Here is a 12,240-nt window from a genome sequence, read left to right as displayed (position 1 = left end):
GATAACACTTTCCTCTTCTCTATCTAATTCTTCAAGGCAGAATATCCCCACCTTGCCCAATGTACATGCCAGAGGCAGGGAGCTCAGGGCTGTGTATCTCTTCCCAGCATTAGCCCGTGCCACAGCCCACTTTTCTGTGAGGAGGAGCGGGAGTCGCGTGTGGCACTGGAGATGCAGCCAGGCGGCTCTCCTCCTGCTCCCATCACGCTGCTGCCTGCAGATGTCACTGCTTGCCGCCTCAGACAGACCCCTGTACTGTACGCTCAGGCTCTTTCCTAGCAGTCTGCTAATCTCATTATATGTCTGTTAGGTTACGGGTGGGCTTTGGCTTCCACCATCTGTCCAGGACCTGACCAGCAGATCTGTTTAGATCTCACATAATCAAAACATATTCACGTTTGCTCAGCATTTACCTGGTTAAGTGCTTCTGTCTGCAGAATCATATATAACTAAAGCCACTAATTTAGTAATTAACAGCATCTATCTGATTTCATATCAAAATGCCACATACTTGCTTATGAAAGTTAAGTCCATGAGTTTCACAAATAAGTTTGTAGTTAGTTTACATGTTAATATTTGCCAAATTCTTATTTCTCAATTTTTTTCCACAGAACTTTTCATAACTGAGGATGAATTGAAAAAGGTCCATGATTTTGAAGAGCAGTGCATAGAAGAGTATTTCAGAGAAAAGGATGACAGATTCAACTCCTCTAATGATGAAAGAATCCGTGTCACTTCAGAAAGGTGCACTTTTTTGTTCTCATAAGTTGATCTGGAAATATGTTTCTGTCACCAACTTCACTCTTTCTTTTTTTTCTTGTAAAAGGAAATTAAGTAGTTTTGGTAAGTCGTAATTAAAAAGTAAAGTGATAAAATGTGATGAGTTTATTCTCTCTTTTTCTGGGTTTCTTGGGTTGTTGTTGGGTTTTTTGGTGGTTTTTTTTGGTTGTTTTGCTTTTTTTTTTTTTTTTTGCTAAAGCATATGTGTTCAAGGCCAGGCTAGGTGTGGCTCTGAGGAACCTGGTCTAGGGGAAGGTGTCCCTGCCTGTGGCAGGAGGGTTGTAACTGAATCATCTTTAAGGTCCCTTCCAACCCACGTCATTGTAGGATAAGTTTTGTAAAAGGGATCTTTTGTCCAGTTGTATTAAAGTATAACCAATGCAGTGAGAGACACCAAGTATGATTGCATTTCAGTTCTTAAAACAAAAATTCAGGGCACAAGTAGTCACAATAAAATGGGAGTAAATTAGAGTTCCTCAATTAAAAACATGACTTTAGAGTTTGTCTGTGAGTGACTCAGATAAGAAACAAGCCTTGTTTCAGGATAGCCTGGCTAGATAAGCTAGTTTCATTAGAACCAATAGCAACATGGATTTTACATGGAACAAGACATTTCACCTAGAGTAATGCACAGAGGAAAAAAGCAATACAGTAATTTAGTAGAAGTTGCTAGTCTTCAAATTCAAAGGATATTAGAGGGAAAGTTGGTAAGGTATGGAATGGCTGCCTTGTAAAGGATGGTCAAGTAATCCAACATTCCTGGGTCTGGAAGAGAAGGATGAAATTATAGAGGTCTATATAAGTGTGAGTGTAAGGAAAGGGTGAACAGAAATCAATTGTTTGCTGTCACACTCAGAACAAGATATAGGGGAGTAACAGAATAATTTAGCAGGATCCTGGGTTCAAAATAAACAGAAAATGGGTGTTTTCCTTTTTTTTTTAATGCAGTAAGTAGTGTAACAGAACAAATTTTTGAAAGATGGTGAGGTCTAAAAGAAGCTGATGATGTCAGCTAAAATGCTACATGCATTCAAAGACTAGACAGGCTTATGAAAGAGAAATACTCCAGTAAGGACTGCTAAATACATAGAGATCATGTTGAGCACATAAATTTCCTGAGCAAAAATTACTAAAGACTGAAGAATATATGGGAGGAAGGACTACATATACTTCAAAGTAAGATAGTAGATAAATTGGTCTGTGGTTCAATGAAGTATCTTTTTTTCCTGTGTTCTGATAGTCCAGTGGCCACAGAACTGAACTGAAAAATCAGAGATGCAGGTTCAAATCTCTGAGTACAGCTTTTTGTTTGGTGGCCAAGGAAAGAAGAGGTATGTTTGGAGACCTGTAAATAAGAAGTAATCTAGTTAGGTCCTCCCCTATATCATGCAAGTGCTGTAAGACCTTGAAAATGAAAATATAACAGTCTGCCTTTTCATTCTGTGCTGACCGTATTTTATAGGAAAAGAGCCCTTATCTCTAATTTAAATGAAAATCTTAAAGCACCTTGTTCCTGAATCAAGTTCATTAATATGAATGCTAAGACAAACACCTGAGCCTCACAGAGAAAAAGCTCTTTAAAAATCCATTTACCTTAGCCAGTAGTTTAACATGGAGACTAGTGTGCCCCAGCTCTGTAAGAGAGATCCAAGTAGTGACCCTGTGAGGTACAGAGGTCACTCCCAGGCCCAATCAGTCGTCCCAGGTGAATGCAGTTCTTATTTCATAATAGGTCTGAGGAATATTTAAAAGATGCGTGAGGAATCAGGGCTATCTGAGTATCATACATAACACATTTCAGAAATAGGATGCCTGGGTCTTTTATTTTGCCTCAAGTCGTGACCAAGTCCTCTTAAATCTAAACCACTTGTCTTGGTTCCAGCCAGGGCAGGGTTAATTTTTGCAGTAGCCAGGAGGGGGTAGGAGGACCATGAGGTTGTTTGATGCCACCTTATTTCATTGCCAGGGGAAGGGGAAAGGGACTCTTGCTTCTTAGGGGGAGGGATTCCTTCTGGTCAAGAAAACATGCAACAGTCTGGAACAGTCTGGTATTGTTTATTGTCAGGGCCTTTTCACTGTAAATAATTTATCCTCCTTCTCCTCCTCCTTCTCCTTCTTCCATCTTTTCTTGTAATTTTGTTGCTGTTAGTGTTTATTTTCTTCTTTATTTCCAGTAAGTTGTTCTTACCTCAAACTTCACCTATTGTGCCTCCAATTGAAGCAGGGGAGGGGAAGTGGCAGCATGGTTTCTGAACTGGAGAATACCATGCCTAAACCATGACAACACTAGAATTATTTTTGTAACCTGTGGAATATTCAGATATGTAAAATCCAGATTGGCACTTTAGAGTTTCTCTATACAGTTATCATTGCACAAGTAACAAGATGCAGAGCAAAGAAAGCAGAGAAGATGCAATACTATGGTTTCTCTTCCAATGCCCAGTCACTAGCCTGTAGTAGTAGACCAAGTATAAGACCCATGTTAGAGCCATGAGATACTAGTTTAGTCATCTGTCCAATTAAGTCAGCTTTATGTGGTGTAAAATTGAACCAGAAAATCCTGGAAATGTGAGTGAAGTTCTTCCCAAAGACCTTTCATTTACAAGAAGCTGGGCATGCTGTTAGGCTCAAGAAGGGAAGGGTTGGGACAGGTCCTGTGTTACATAACTGCACCTGGACCTGGACCTGGACCTGGACCTGGACGAGTCACTGCCTTCCCTCGCCTCTGTGCATATGTGGTAATGCTCTGCTTGAGCAGCTGGGTTCATCAAAGTGCTCCAGGTCCTGCTAGGAGGAAGAACAGCTGCACACCCTGCATACAAACCCCCATGTACCTGCAAGAGTAGGCGGCTAGCACTGAAGAGAAATGTAAGATGGGAACAGAGCTTTGCTTCGAGCCTCAGTGGGTCACAGAGACAGGTTAGGGGCTCAGGAAATCAAAACATCCTGTGCTCTGATGCATTGACCTGGGTGTAAATGAATGATTTCAGTTATGCAGTCAGGGGCTGTGCTGGGGCAGGACCACAATGTCTTGTCTGACTCACCTGCAACGAGCTTCAGCTGATACTCTCACCTTGGAATAGTCCACCCTGGCATCCTGTGGGCCTGCCTCAGTTCAGGAATCTCCTTACTTCTCTTGTAACAACAGACACTGTGGGATCTCAGCACATCACTGTGGATGTGCAGAGCCACCAGGGGAGCCCCTGGGGGGCTCGGAAACCCTGGAATGATGCCAAAAGGGTTTGGTGATTGGATTTCGATCCATCAAAAAGAGAACAGCCTGTGACGGAGGAAATGAGAACTTCTTGGGTGTGAATGATACCTTTATGGAGGGAAATATAAATTTTAGAAAAATAGGTACAGGGGGGTCATGAAGGCAAGATGGAGGATTCAGGGCGTGGTCCTGTGTTCTTCTTTCTTCTTCATGTCTTCCATTTTGTGTGGTGATGTTGGCACTTGGAGATTGGTTCGTAGTGAAAGTGCACTTGTCTATAAGGATGAATAGTATTGGGAAATAAAGGTAAATATGTCACACGTAATTTTTACTATAAAAGACACAACCGCCCTGTGGGCGGGGGAGAGTGCACTCGACTGTCCTGCTGAGCGGACCTCGGCTGGGCAAAGAGAAAACTTTGTAGATAAGAGATAATAAACAGAACTGAAGACCGAAAATCTAAGAGTCCAGGCTCATCCTTCGCAATCGCGGCCGCCCAGAACCACCTTTCCCCGTGTCGGGGCAGAGACACATAACAGCGGACCCCGACAAGACACCACCAAAGTCTTCATATTTGATGTCACCAGACAGAATCCCTCCTTTACCTGATCACTTCACATTCAGAAATTAAAAGCATAGAACAACACTTGATGTTTGTCTTTCCTTGACCTCAGTACTAGGCAATTGAGAGGAGCAGCTGTTGCTGGGAGAGTGGGAACTACAAGCAAAGTTTATTAAAGAAGCCCCGCTTCTTCTGTCTTCTGACTCTGATGGGAAGAAAGAACTCCACTGTGTATTTAAACTCCTTCACAGAAAGGGGTCTAAATGAAGATCAGTCCTTCCTTAGCCTCAGATTTTGGCAACAGTTTAAATTTAAGGAATAATTTTGTCTGGCAAGTTCTAATGATGGCAAATCAGACATATTTATATAAAAATTAATTATTCATTAAACAGACAAAAGATAACAGATGGAAAGTCTTAATCAGAATTAGTTATTTATAATATAGTACAGTTATACCTATATAGTATATAGCTATAGCTATATATATACTATTATATAATATATAGTATATAGCTATAGCTATATAGTAATAGCTAAAATAATTACTAGTGGATTAAAGCATGAAACAGTGCACTATATCAAATTACCTATATTAAAGCTAGCAAAAGAAAGAGTATTGATTGAGAGTCAAATGCAACTTACCACTGAAGTGATGATAATGGACACAAATACCTTCACTTAACCCCTGGGGAGTAACCACAAAGTAGGTTCCTACTAACAGGAGAAACTTCACACATTTCCAGGAAAATGTATACAAGATTTCTACTTTGTGAAGGTTTTTTGTGGCTTTTATAGTTGTGAAGTGAGTGGCTGTCAGTCAGAAATGCAGTCTGTCTTGCCCGTTCTCTAAGATTTTTACTGGCAGTTGGGAGATGCTAGACCAGTGACCATGGCACCAAAATCACTTAGTGATTTTTCAAGACTATACCTCTGAAATACAAGACAGCTTGTCCTGTTTGAGTTCTCTGACTGGCTAGAAAACAACAGATGTGGGGGGTGAGATGCTCTGCTACAGAAGCCCACTCTGGGATTTCGCACAAGCATGTGGAAGTAGCATCAGGTTACTGAAACATATCAGATGAAGCTATAGACTAAGTGGAAAAATATAAAGCAATACAAGGTTTTAAGGTGTTTCCCTTGAGTGCATTTATCAAAGCATGCATAGCGAATCTCCTGAAGACCTGTGAGGAAAGCTAAATTGGACAAATTCACTTCATTGCAGTGGAAGAATCACAACCTTTTGTGGAGAATCTTTCTTTCTAATCACTGTGTTGCATCTTGACCAGAACAAACACATGATGTGTGATATGATCAAAAAAGACTGAACTGTTTTTCTTGATCTGGCATGAAGTCACTGAAACAATCACTTCAGTAAGCATTTGTTCCATGTGAACAGGTCTCAACTCTTTCATACCTGTGCAAAACCTCATGTTGCTTTCAAAAGGAGCAGGGTCACATCATAACAGTATTTGAAAAGCAGATAAGCTGGTTAGAGCAGATATTACTATGTCATCTTTGGTACTCTGTGGTATCCATTAGTACAGCACTTTATAATCTGCAGTGCAATTACATGTACAGCATCTGTGTGGATGATGACATAGCTATTATCTTGATTTCAGAGCTGGCAGGCTGAAGTGCACAGAAATAGCTTTGTGTTGGTAAAAAGCACTGACCCTACCAGGCCAACCCAGACATGAAAAATGACAGAAGGAAAGGTCCGTGACTCTGGTGGCATCTCTCTGTGGTCATAAAGAGTTAAGTGGTCTTAGGCTCCAGTGGGAATGCAGCCATGACAACCCAACTTCCTTAGCCAGGAAAAGCCACTGCACCGGGGAAAACTGGCTGACTGCTTGCATCAGCACTGGTTTACCAAAAGATGTCAGGCAAAGTACCCTGTTACAGGCTTGGGAACTGCTGTCCATGTTTTATTTAAATACAACCATTACACAATCACCTATCAGAAGCTCAGTGGTATCTCTGTAAGTGGCTTTCATGCCAACAGTCTTTGTGGTTTTTGAAAAGGATTTTGAAGTATGAATGATGTCTTAGGAAAGGATTTTGAAATATGACTGATGTCTTAGAAATGGACCTAGGTCAACAAAGAGACTTGTGAACCTAATTCTACCATTCAATTAAGAGGTCTACCTCTGAAAAGAGAGCCTTACTCCCATTAAATAATTCTTTTAAATAAACTATTGATGAGCTAATGTGCAAAGGTTAAAAATCAAGAAAGCAAAATGAATTCCAGCAAAAGTCATGATCTCCCAAACCATAATTAAAAAGTCTTACTGCAAGTAATATAAAATCTTGTTCTGAGTTTTCACTTTGTTATTGAATATTGTCCTGGTAAAGTCCACGTTTGTTTCACATTAGAAATTTTTGAGCTTCAGCAGCACATCTTGATGCATGTTTTATATGTAGCATTCTCTTTTTCTCCTCTCATTCTATTAGCATGGCTTGACACTTTCTAATACATTGAATAATACACTTTCTAATACATTGAATCTTGCTGCAAGGAAAAGCACAGGTGTGAAGGAGGCATCATAGATGGATATTGTGAGATTTGCTAAAAGGTTCATACTTGCTGCTGAATACGCATGGAGAAAAAAATCCCAAAGCAAAATTAGGGCATTCTTATTTTGAAACTGTGTTTTAATTCAAAACTATTTCTAAAGGAAATACAAGTCAGGCTGTCTATTCACTGAGTGCAAGAGCATTTTCCCAAGAATATGGGAAAATAGAAAAATTAATTATTAAGACATTTTAAAGACCAGATTAGGGGTGTATCTCTCCAGACCATACCTTCCTTTATTCTCAGTGTTTGGCTGATGTGATTTTATTCTGTTTCTAATAAGCTCTCTCCCGGAACATGGTGTTGTTCTGTAGGGTGGATGAGTACAGAACTGAACATCAAATTACTACAAGAGAACATCATAATAGAATAAATATTTGTTAAATGTTCTGGAGTAGCTATATGCTATACATATATATATTATTTATATAACTAAGGGTGACTAAGTATCTTTGGGGTTGGAGGAGACCATCATCTTTCAAGCTTTCTTTTTGTGAATAAAATTCTATAGTCAGGGCTCACGAAGTGCAAACATGTGTATGCATTTTTAAGCTACCCTATGCACATCTCTGGTTACCCGTGGTTTCCAAACCCAGACTGCTCTGTGCTTATCTTGTTACATTTCTCTATAAATTTTCCACACTGTCAATGCAATCACATTTGTCATCAATTCCATAGCAACCAAGAGACCATGTAACTCAGAAGTCTCTCTTCGCATTGTCTGACGCTCTGTGCCGCTGACAATAGCTGCTAGATCACATCCAGGGAAGGCAGAACAAATACATGAACACCTACCAGCGAGGTATTATTCTAGCTTCTCCTGGTTGTGTTCAGTATCATTGCATAGGCCTCTCGTGAATGCAAGACACAAAACTTACCTCACTACAGACAGTTCCACTTACAGACCAACTGGATATGTTTGTATTAAAAAATATTTCACTTGTGTATACAGGTGTCAAGACAGGAAAGAAAAAAAACAAAGCAAAACAATGGCAAAAATAGCAACAACAACAAAACAAGACCACAACCAGATTATCCAGTCAGCTTTAAATAATGTTAAAAATTCACTCCAATTCTTGGTAACTGTTGCTGAGGTGAAAGGTTTTTTTGTGGGACGTAATCTGAGCTATAATTGTCCAATAAAATTCAGTAAAATGTTTCCTTATGTCTGACAGCCCTAAAATTGCAATGTTTTTTCTGTTCATCTTCTTGAAGCAGTTCTTATAGGATCTGAATGTTGGGGTGAAGGACTCAATTATTGGCTAATAAATATTTCAAAAGTACAATTGCTTGTACAAAATAGCAGTTTATATGAGTGAAAATTCAACTGCTTCCCATATAAACTACTCTCACTGTGGAATTACATCCTGTACTTGCAATAACATTAATCTGTTTTGTTGGAGAAGCTGGTAGAACTAGAAACAGACTGGTGCCTAAATGAGAATGAGATTCCTTGAAGCTACCAGTTCATTTCTTAGCAGTGATTACTTGATCATTTGTCTGCTGAAGACTGATGATAGAAATACAGTTGCTGCTGCACATTTAATTTGTTATGCTTGTGCCTTCAAAACTCACAGGCTTCGCAGGAAAAGCATATATTTCCCAGGAATGTGAGACTTGCTGTAGGGAGCTGAGTCACACTCCTCCCTGTCCTCTCCTCTCCTCTCTGTGGGCAGGTTCTGTTGCTCATCACCACAAGGTAGTCAGACTTCAGTGTTTTACCAGAAAAAGTTCTAGGCATTAGGTAACAGGGCATTAGTGCTGTCCAGTATTCTATTCTTTGCTATAATCTTCCCCTCTGTGCAAATAAGAGTGGTTATGGTGTTGACAGCTCCAAATGACTTGTCCTGATGGAAAAAAATAACTAGCAGTAGTAGAAGATGATATTTACCTCGTCAGAACTCCTGGCAATGGTTTGTGTGCCTGTTAACTATAGCAGTGTGACTAGTAATACTTGAGCATGAATTGCACTAACTGGAAGAGAGTAAGAGACCTGTGAAGAAAAAGAGTGTGGAAATTTTGCCATTTGGTATCTTTTGCCTCTCTGATCATTTTTCCATGTCTACAGGGGTGGGGAAAAACAGAATTATAATCTATCAGACACAGAGAACTACATAAACTTGTTGCTTTAGTACTTCTTCAATGGAAAGTGGAAGTCCCAGCCTGTCATAGGGATTACAAACAGAGAAAATAATTATAGAAGTTTCTTATGTGTTACAGGCACTTTCATAGTGTAAAATATTCAGGCTGTATAAATCCTTCAGAAGACACGTTTTAGAAGTCAGAAAATTGAAGTGGTTAGAAGCCACTTGCATAAATCTGTACACAGTTCCCTAAAAATGGAAAATATCTTAAAATGAGACAGATCAAAGGTCTAGAAAAGACATACTAAAGTTTAAATTAAATTAAGTTTAAAATACTGAATCTTACATTCAATTATTATCTATTTTTTAATCTAACTTTCTTACTTGTATATTATGATAGCAGCTGAAAACTAACTTTAAAATCCATCATTTCAGTTCTTAAGCTATGAACACAGACTACCCAAAGCACTCACAGTAATGGAGCAATCTTAGTGCATGTTCGCTGTTGCAGGCTGTATTTGGCTTGATCAGTGTTTCTCCTCCTTGCAGTATTCATGAATATTTAACTCAATTATATATATTCAACAAAATAGCTGATATTTCTTTTTTTTCTACAAATCTGAGCTAAATTTTAATCAGAGAACAAAGAAACTATCGTCTTAGATTGACACAGGACTAGGTAGTGCAAATCTGGGGCAAACACGAGTCAAAAATACAGCAGTGTCTCTCTTCTGTGGCACATTGCCTGCTTTCTTTACTTCATTTAGCCACCTGTGATGGTCCTGACTGTGGCACAACTGTGGGGACAACATCATGTGGCATCTGCTTTAAGTGTTATTCATTCATAATTAGAATCTTTGGAAGCAAAGAGGTAGTAATTCATAGTAACATTTATGAAATAAGTCTCCTGTCCCTGGAATGAGGCACACCCACAGGCCCTCTGCACTACATAACAGATGCCCCTGGTTTAATCCACGGTATCAATTCCCTGAGTGCATAGCTTTTTTTTTTTTTTTTTTTCTTTTTTTTGGCTAAACCTCTTTTAGCAGGATTTTGAATCACATAAGGTGGTTTACATTGCCTTTGGGGTTTGAGATGTATTTGTTTCCATCTGGTTTGGTGACCTATTAGCTGAAGATCACTGCTTTGTAGAAATTTACCTGTTTAATTCTTCCCTTTCTAAAGGGTGGAGAACATGGCCATGCGACTAGAAGAAGTAAATGAGAGAGAGCACTGCATGAAGGCCTCTCTGCAGACTGTTGACATCAGGCTTGCTCAGCTGGAAGACATGATGGGACGAATGGTGACTGCCTTAGAAAAGATGGCTGGCATTGAGAGAGGTGAGACAACTAAGATCCGATCCAGGACCTCATCTGACTGTACTGATGCAGCCTACATTGTGAGGCAGAGTAGCTTCAACAGCCAGGAAGGAAATGCCTACAAGCTTCAAGAGAGCATTGATCCCACAGGAGAGGAGTCCATGTCCCCAACGTCACCTACAATCACACCGCGCTTGCGAAGCCACTCCTTCTATGCAACAAATATGAAGGACAAGTGTGGGTTGGAAAAGTTGGAAAGCATTTTTAAGGAAAGATCGCCAAGCCTGCATCGGGCAATCAGTTCCCACTCAATAGCAAAAGAAGGAAAGGCTCCTTTACCCCCTACCAGCACTTTGTCAATCGCCCCAGACTCCAGAAGACCTTCGTCTTGTATAGACATCTATGTTTCTGCCATGGATGAGATGCATTCTGACACAGAACCTCTCGAGAGCTCCATAAATATTCTTGGTCCTGAAGATGCAGCTCTGCCAGCTCACATAGCCTCTTCCCTTTTAACTAATAGTGCATACATCAGCAGTGCAGCTGGTGAAAAGATCTCTGGCAGGAGTCTTGATTATGAGGAAACTTCTGGAATAGAAACAAGAGCATTTTCTTCAGACTATTCACAAATCACAGACTGCCAAATCCCGTGGGATTCAGACCCTCCCTTGTATCATACTTTGGAGCGATCTAAAAGCAGTCGTTACCTGGCTACTACTCCATTTATTCTGGAGGAAACACCAATTGTGAAATCTCACAGCTTCATGTTCTCTCCTTCTCGAAGCTACTTCAGCAGCCTTGGCGTCCCAGTCAAAACAGCAGAGTACACAAGTATTACAGATTGCATAGACACAAGGTGTGTGAGCGCTCCCCAGGCCATTGCAGAGAGGGCCAGTTTCCCTGGAAGTCTCAGGGGCAAAGTGGAAGACTTGGGATGCTGCCACCCAGAGAGAGAAGCTGAACTAACCCACCCAAGCTCTGATCATGAGGATATTGAGGTCAAAGACAAGAAGGCAGTCCCCTTATCTCCTCAAGACAGCAGTGCTACAACAACTCTGCCCAACAGCATCCCGCTCCCAAAAATAGAGCGAGCCAACAGCTACTCTGCAGAGGAGTCCAACGTGTTGTACATGCAGCACACACGGAAGAGCTACTCCATCAGCGACAAACTCGACAGGCAGCGAAACACAGCAGGCCTGCGGAACCCCCTGGAGAGGAGCAAGTCCTCCAGGCCAGAGAGCAGAGGGGACAACCTCTCCATGAGGAGACTGTCAAGAACTGGAACCTTCTGCAGCTTTGAAAGCAAGCACAGCTAGGCTTATACAAAGCTCACCAGCAGTCTAAGGGTCAACTGCTTTTCAGTCTGTTTTTCTTAGCAGAATTTTTTAAAAACCCTCACATCACCCCATGTTGAGTCCAATTGGCATTAGCCACGGGTCAAGGGAGCACATTTTCAATCTCAGCATCACCACTGACATACTCCATCTTGACCCAGCTGACATTTTGCACTTAAGAAAAAAGGAAGGGATGAAAGCTTTACAAAACCTTCAGTAAATAAGAGGAATAACAAGCCCCCTTAATGAAGTCACAAGACATAGATTAATAGCTCCAGATATCTGCCTTTTATTAGAGGGCATCCTAAGACCTTTTATCATTATTCAGGTTTTTAAGATGCAGGAATTAACTGGCAAAAAAAGAGATGTACAAAT

The 12,240-nt window shown here is 40.5% G+C and overlaps 1 protein-coding gene across 1 annotated transcript in view; it reads left to right on the top strand.

Annotated features, from left to right (window-relative positions):
- Window positions 1-11,847, top strand: part of TRPM3 (transient receptor potential cation channel subfamily M member 3) — a 260,190-nt gene extending 248,343 nt beyond the window's left edge. The window contains exons 24-25 of the mRNA XM_041422181.1: window positions 612-744; window positions 10,398-11,847. Of these exons, the coding sequence (XP_041278115.1) occupies window positions 612-744; window positions 10,398-11,847 (1,583 nt within the window). The remainder of the gene's footprint in view (window positions 1-611; window positions 745-10,397) is intronic.
- The last annotated feature ends 393 nt before the right edge of the window (window positions 11,848-12,240 follow it).

This window comes from Onychostruthus taczanowskii, unplaced genomic scaffold, assembly GCF_017590055.1.
Source record: "Onychostruthus taczanowskii isolate IOZ18803 unplaced genomic scaffold, ASM1759005v1 scaffold72, whole genome shotgun sequence".
NCBI lineage: Eukaryota > Metazoa > Chordata > Aves > Passeriformes > Passeridae > Onychostruthus > Onychostruthus taczanowskii.
The sequence above is the reverse complement of the archived record's forward strand: the minus strand, read 5'-3'. Positions and strand labels throughout refer to the sequence as shown.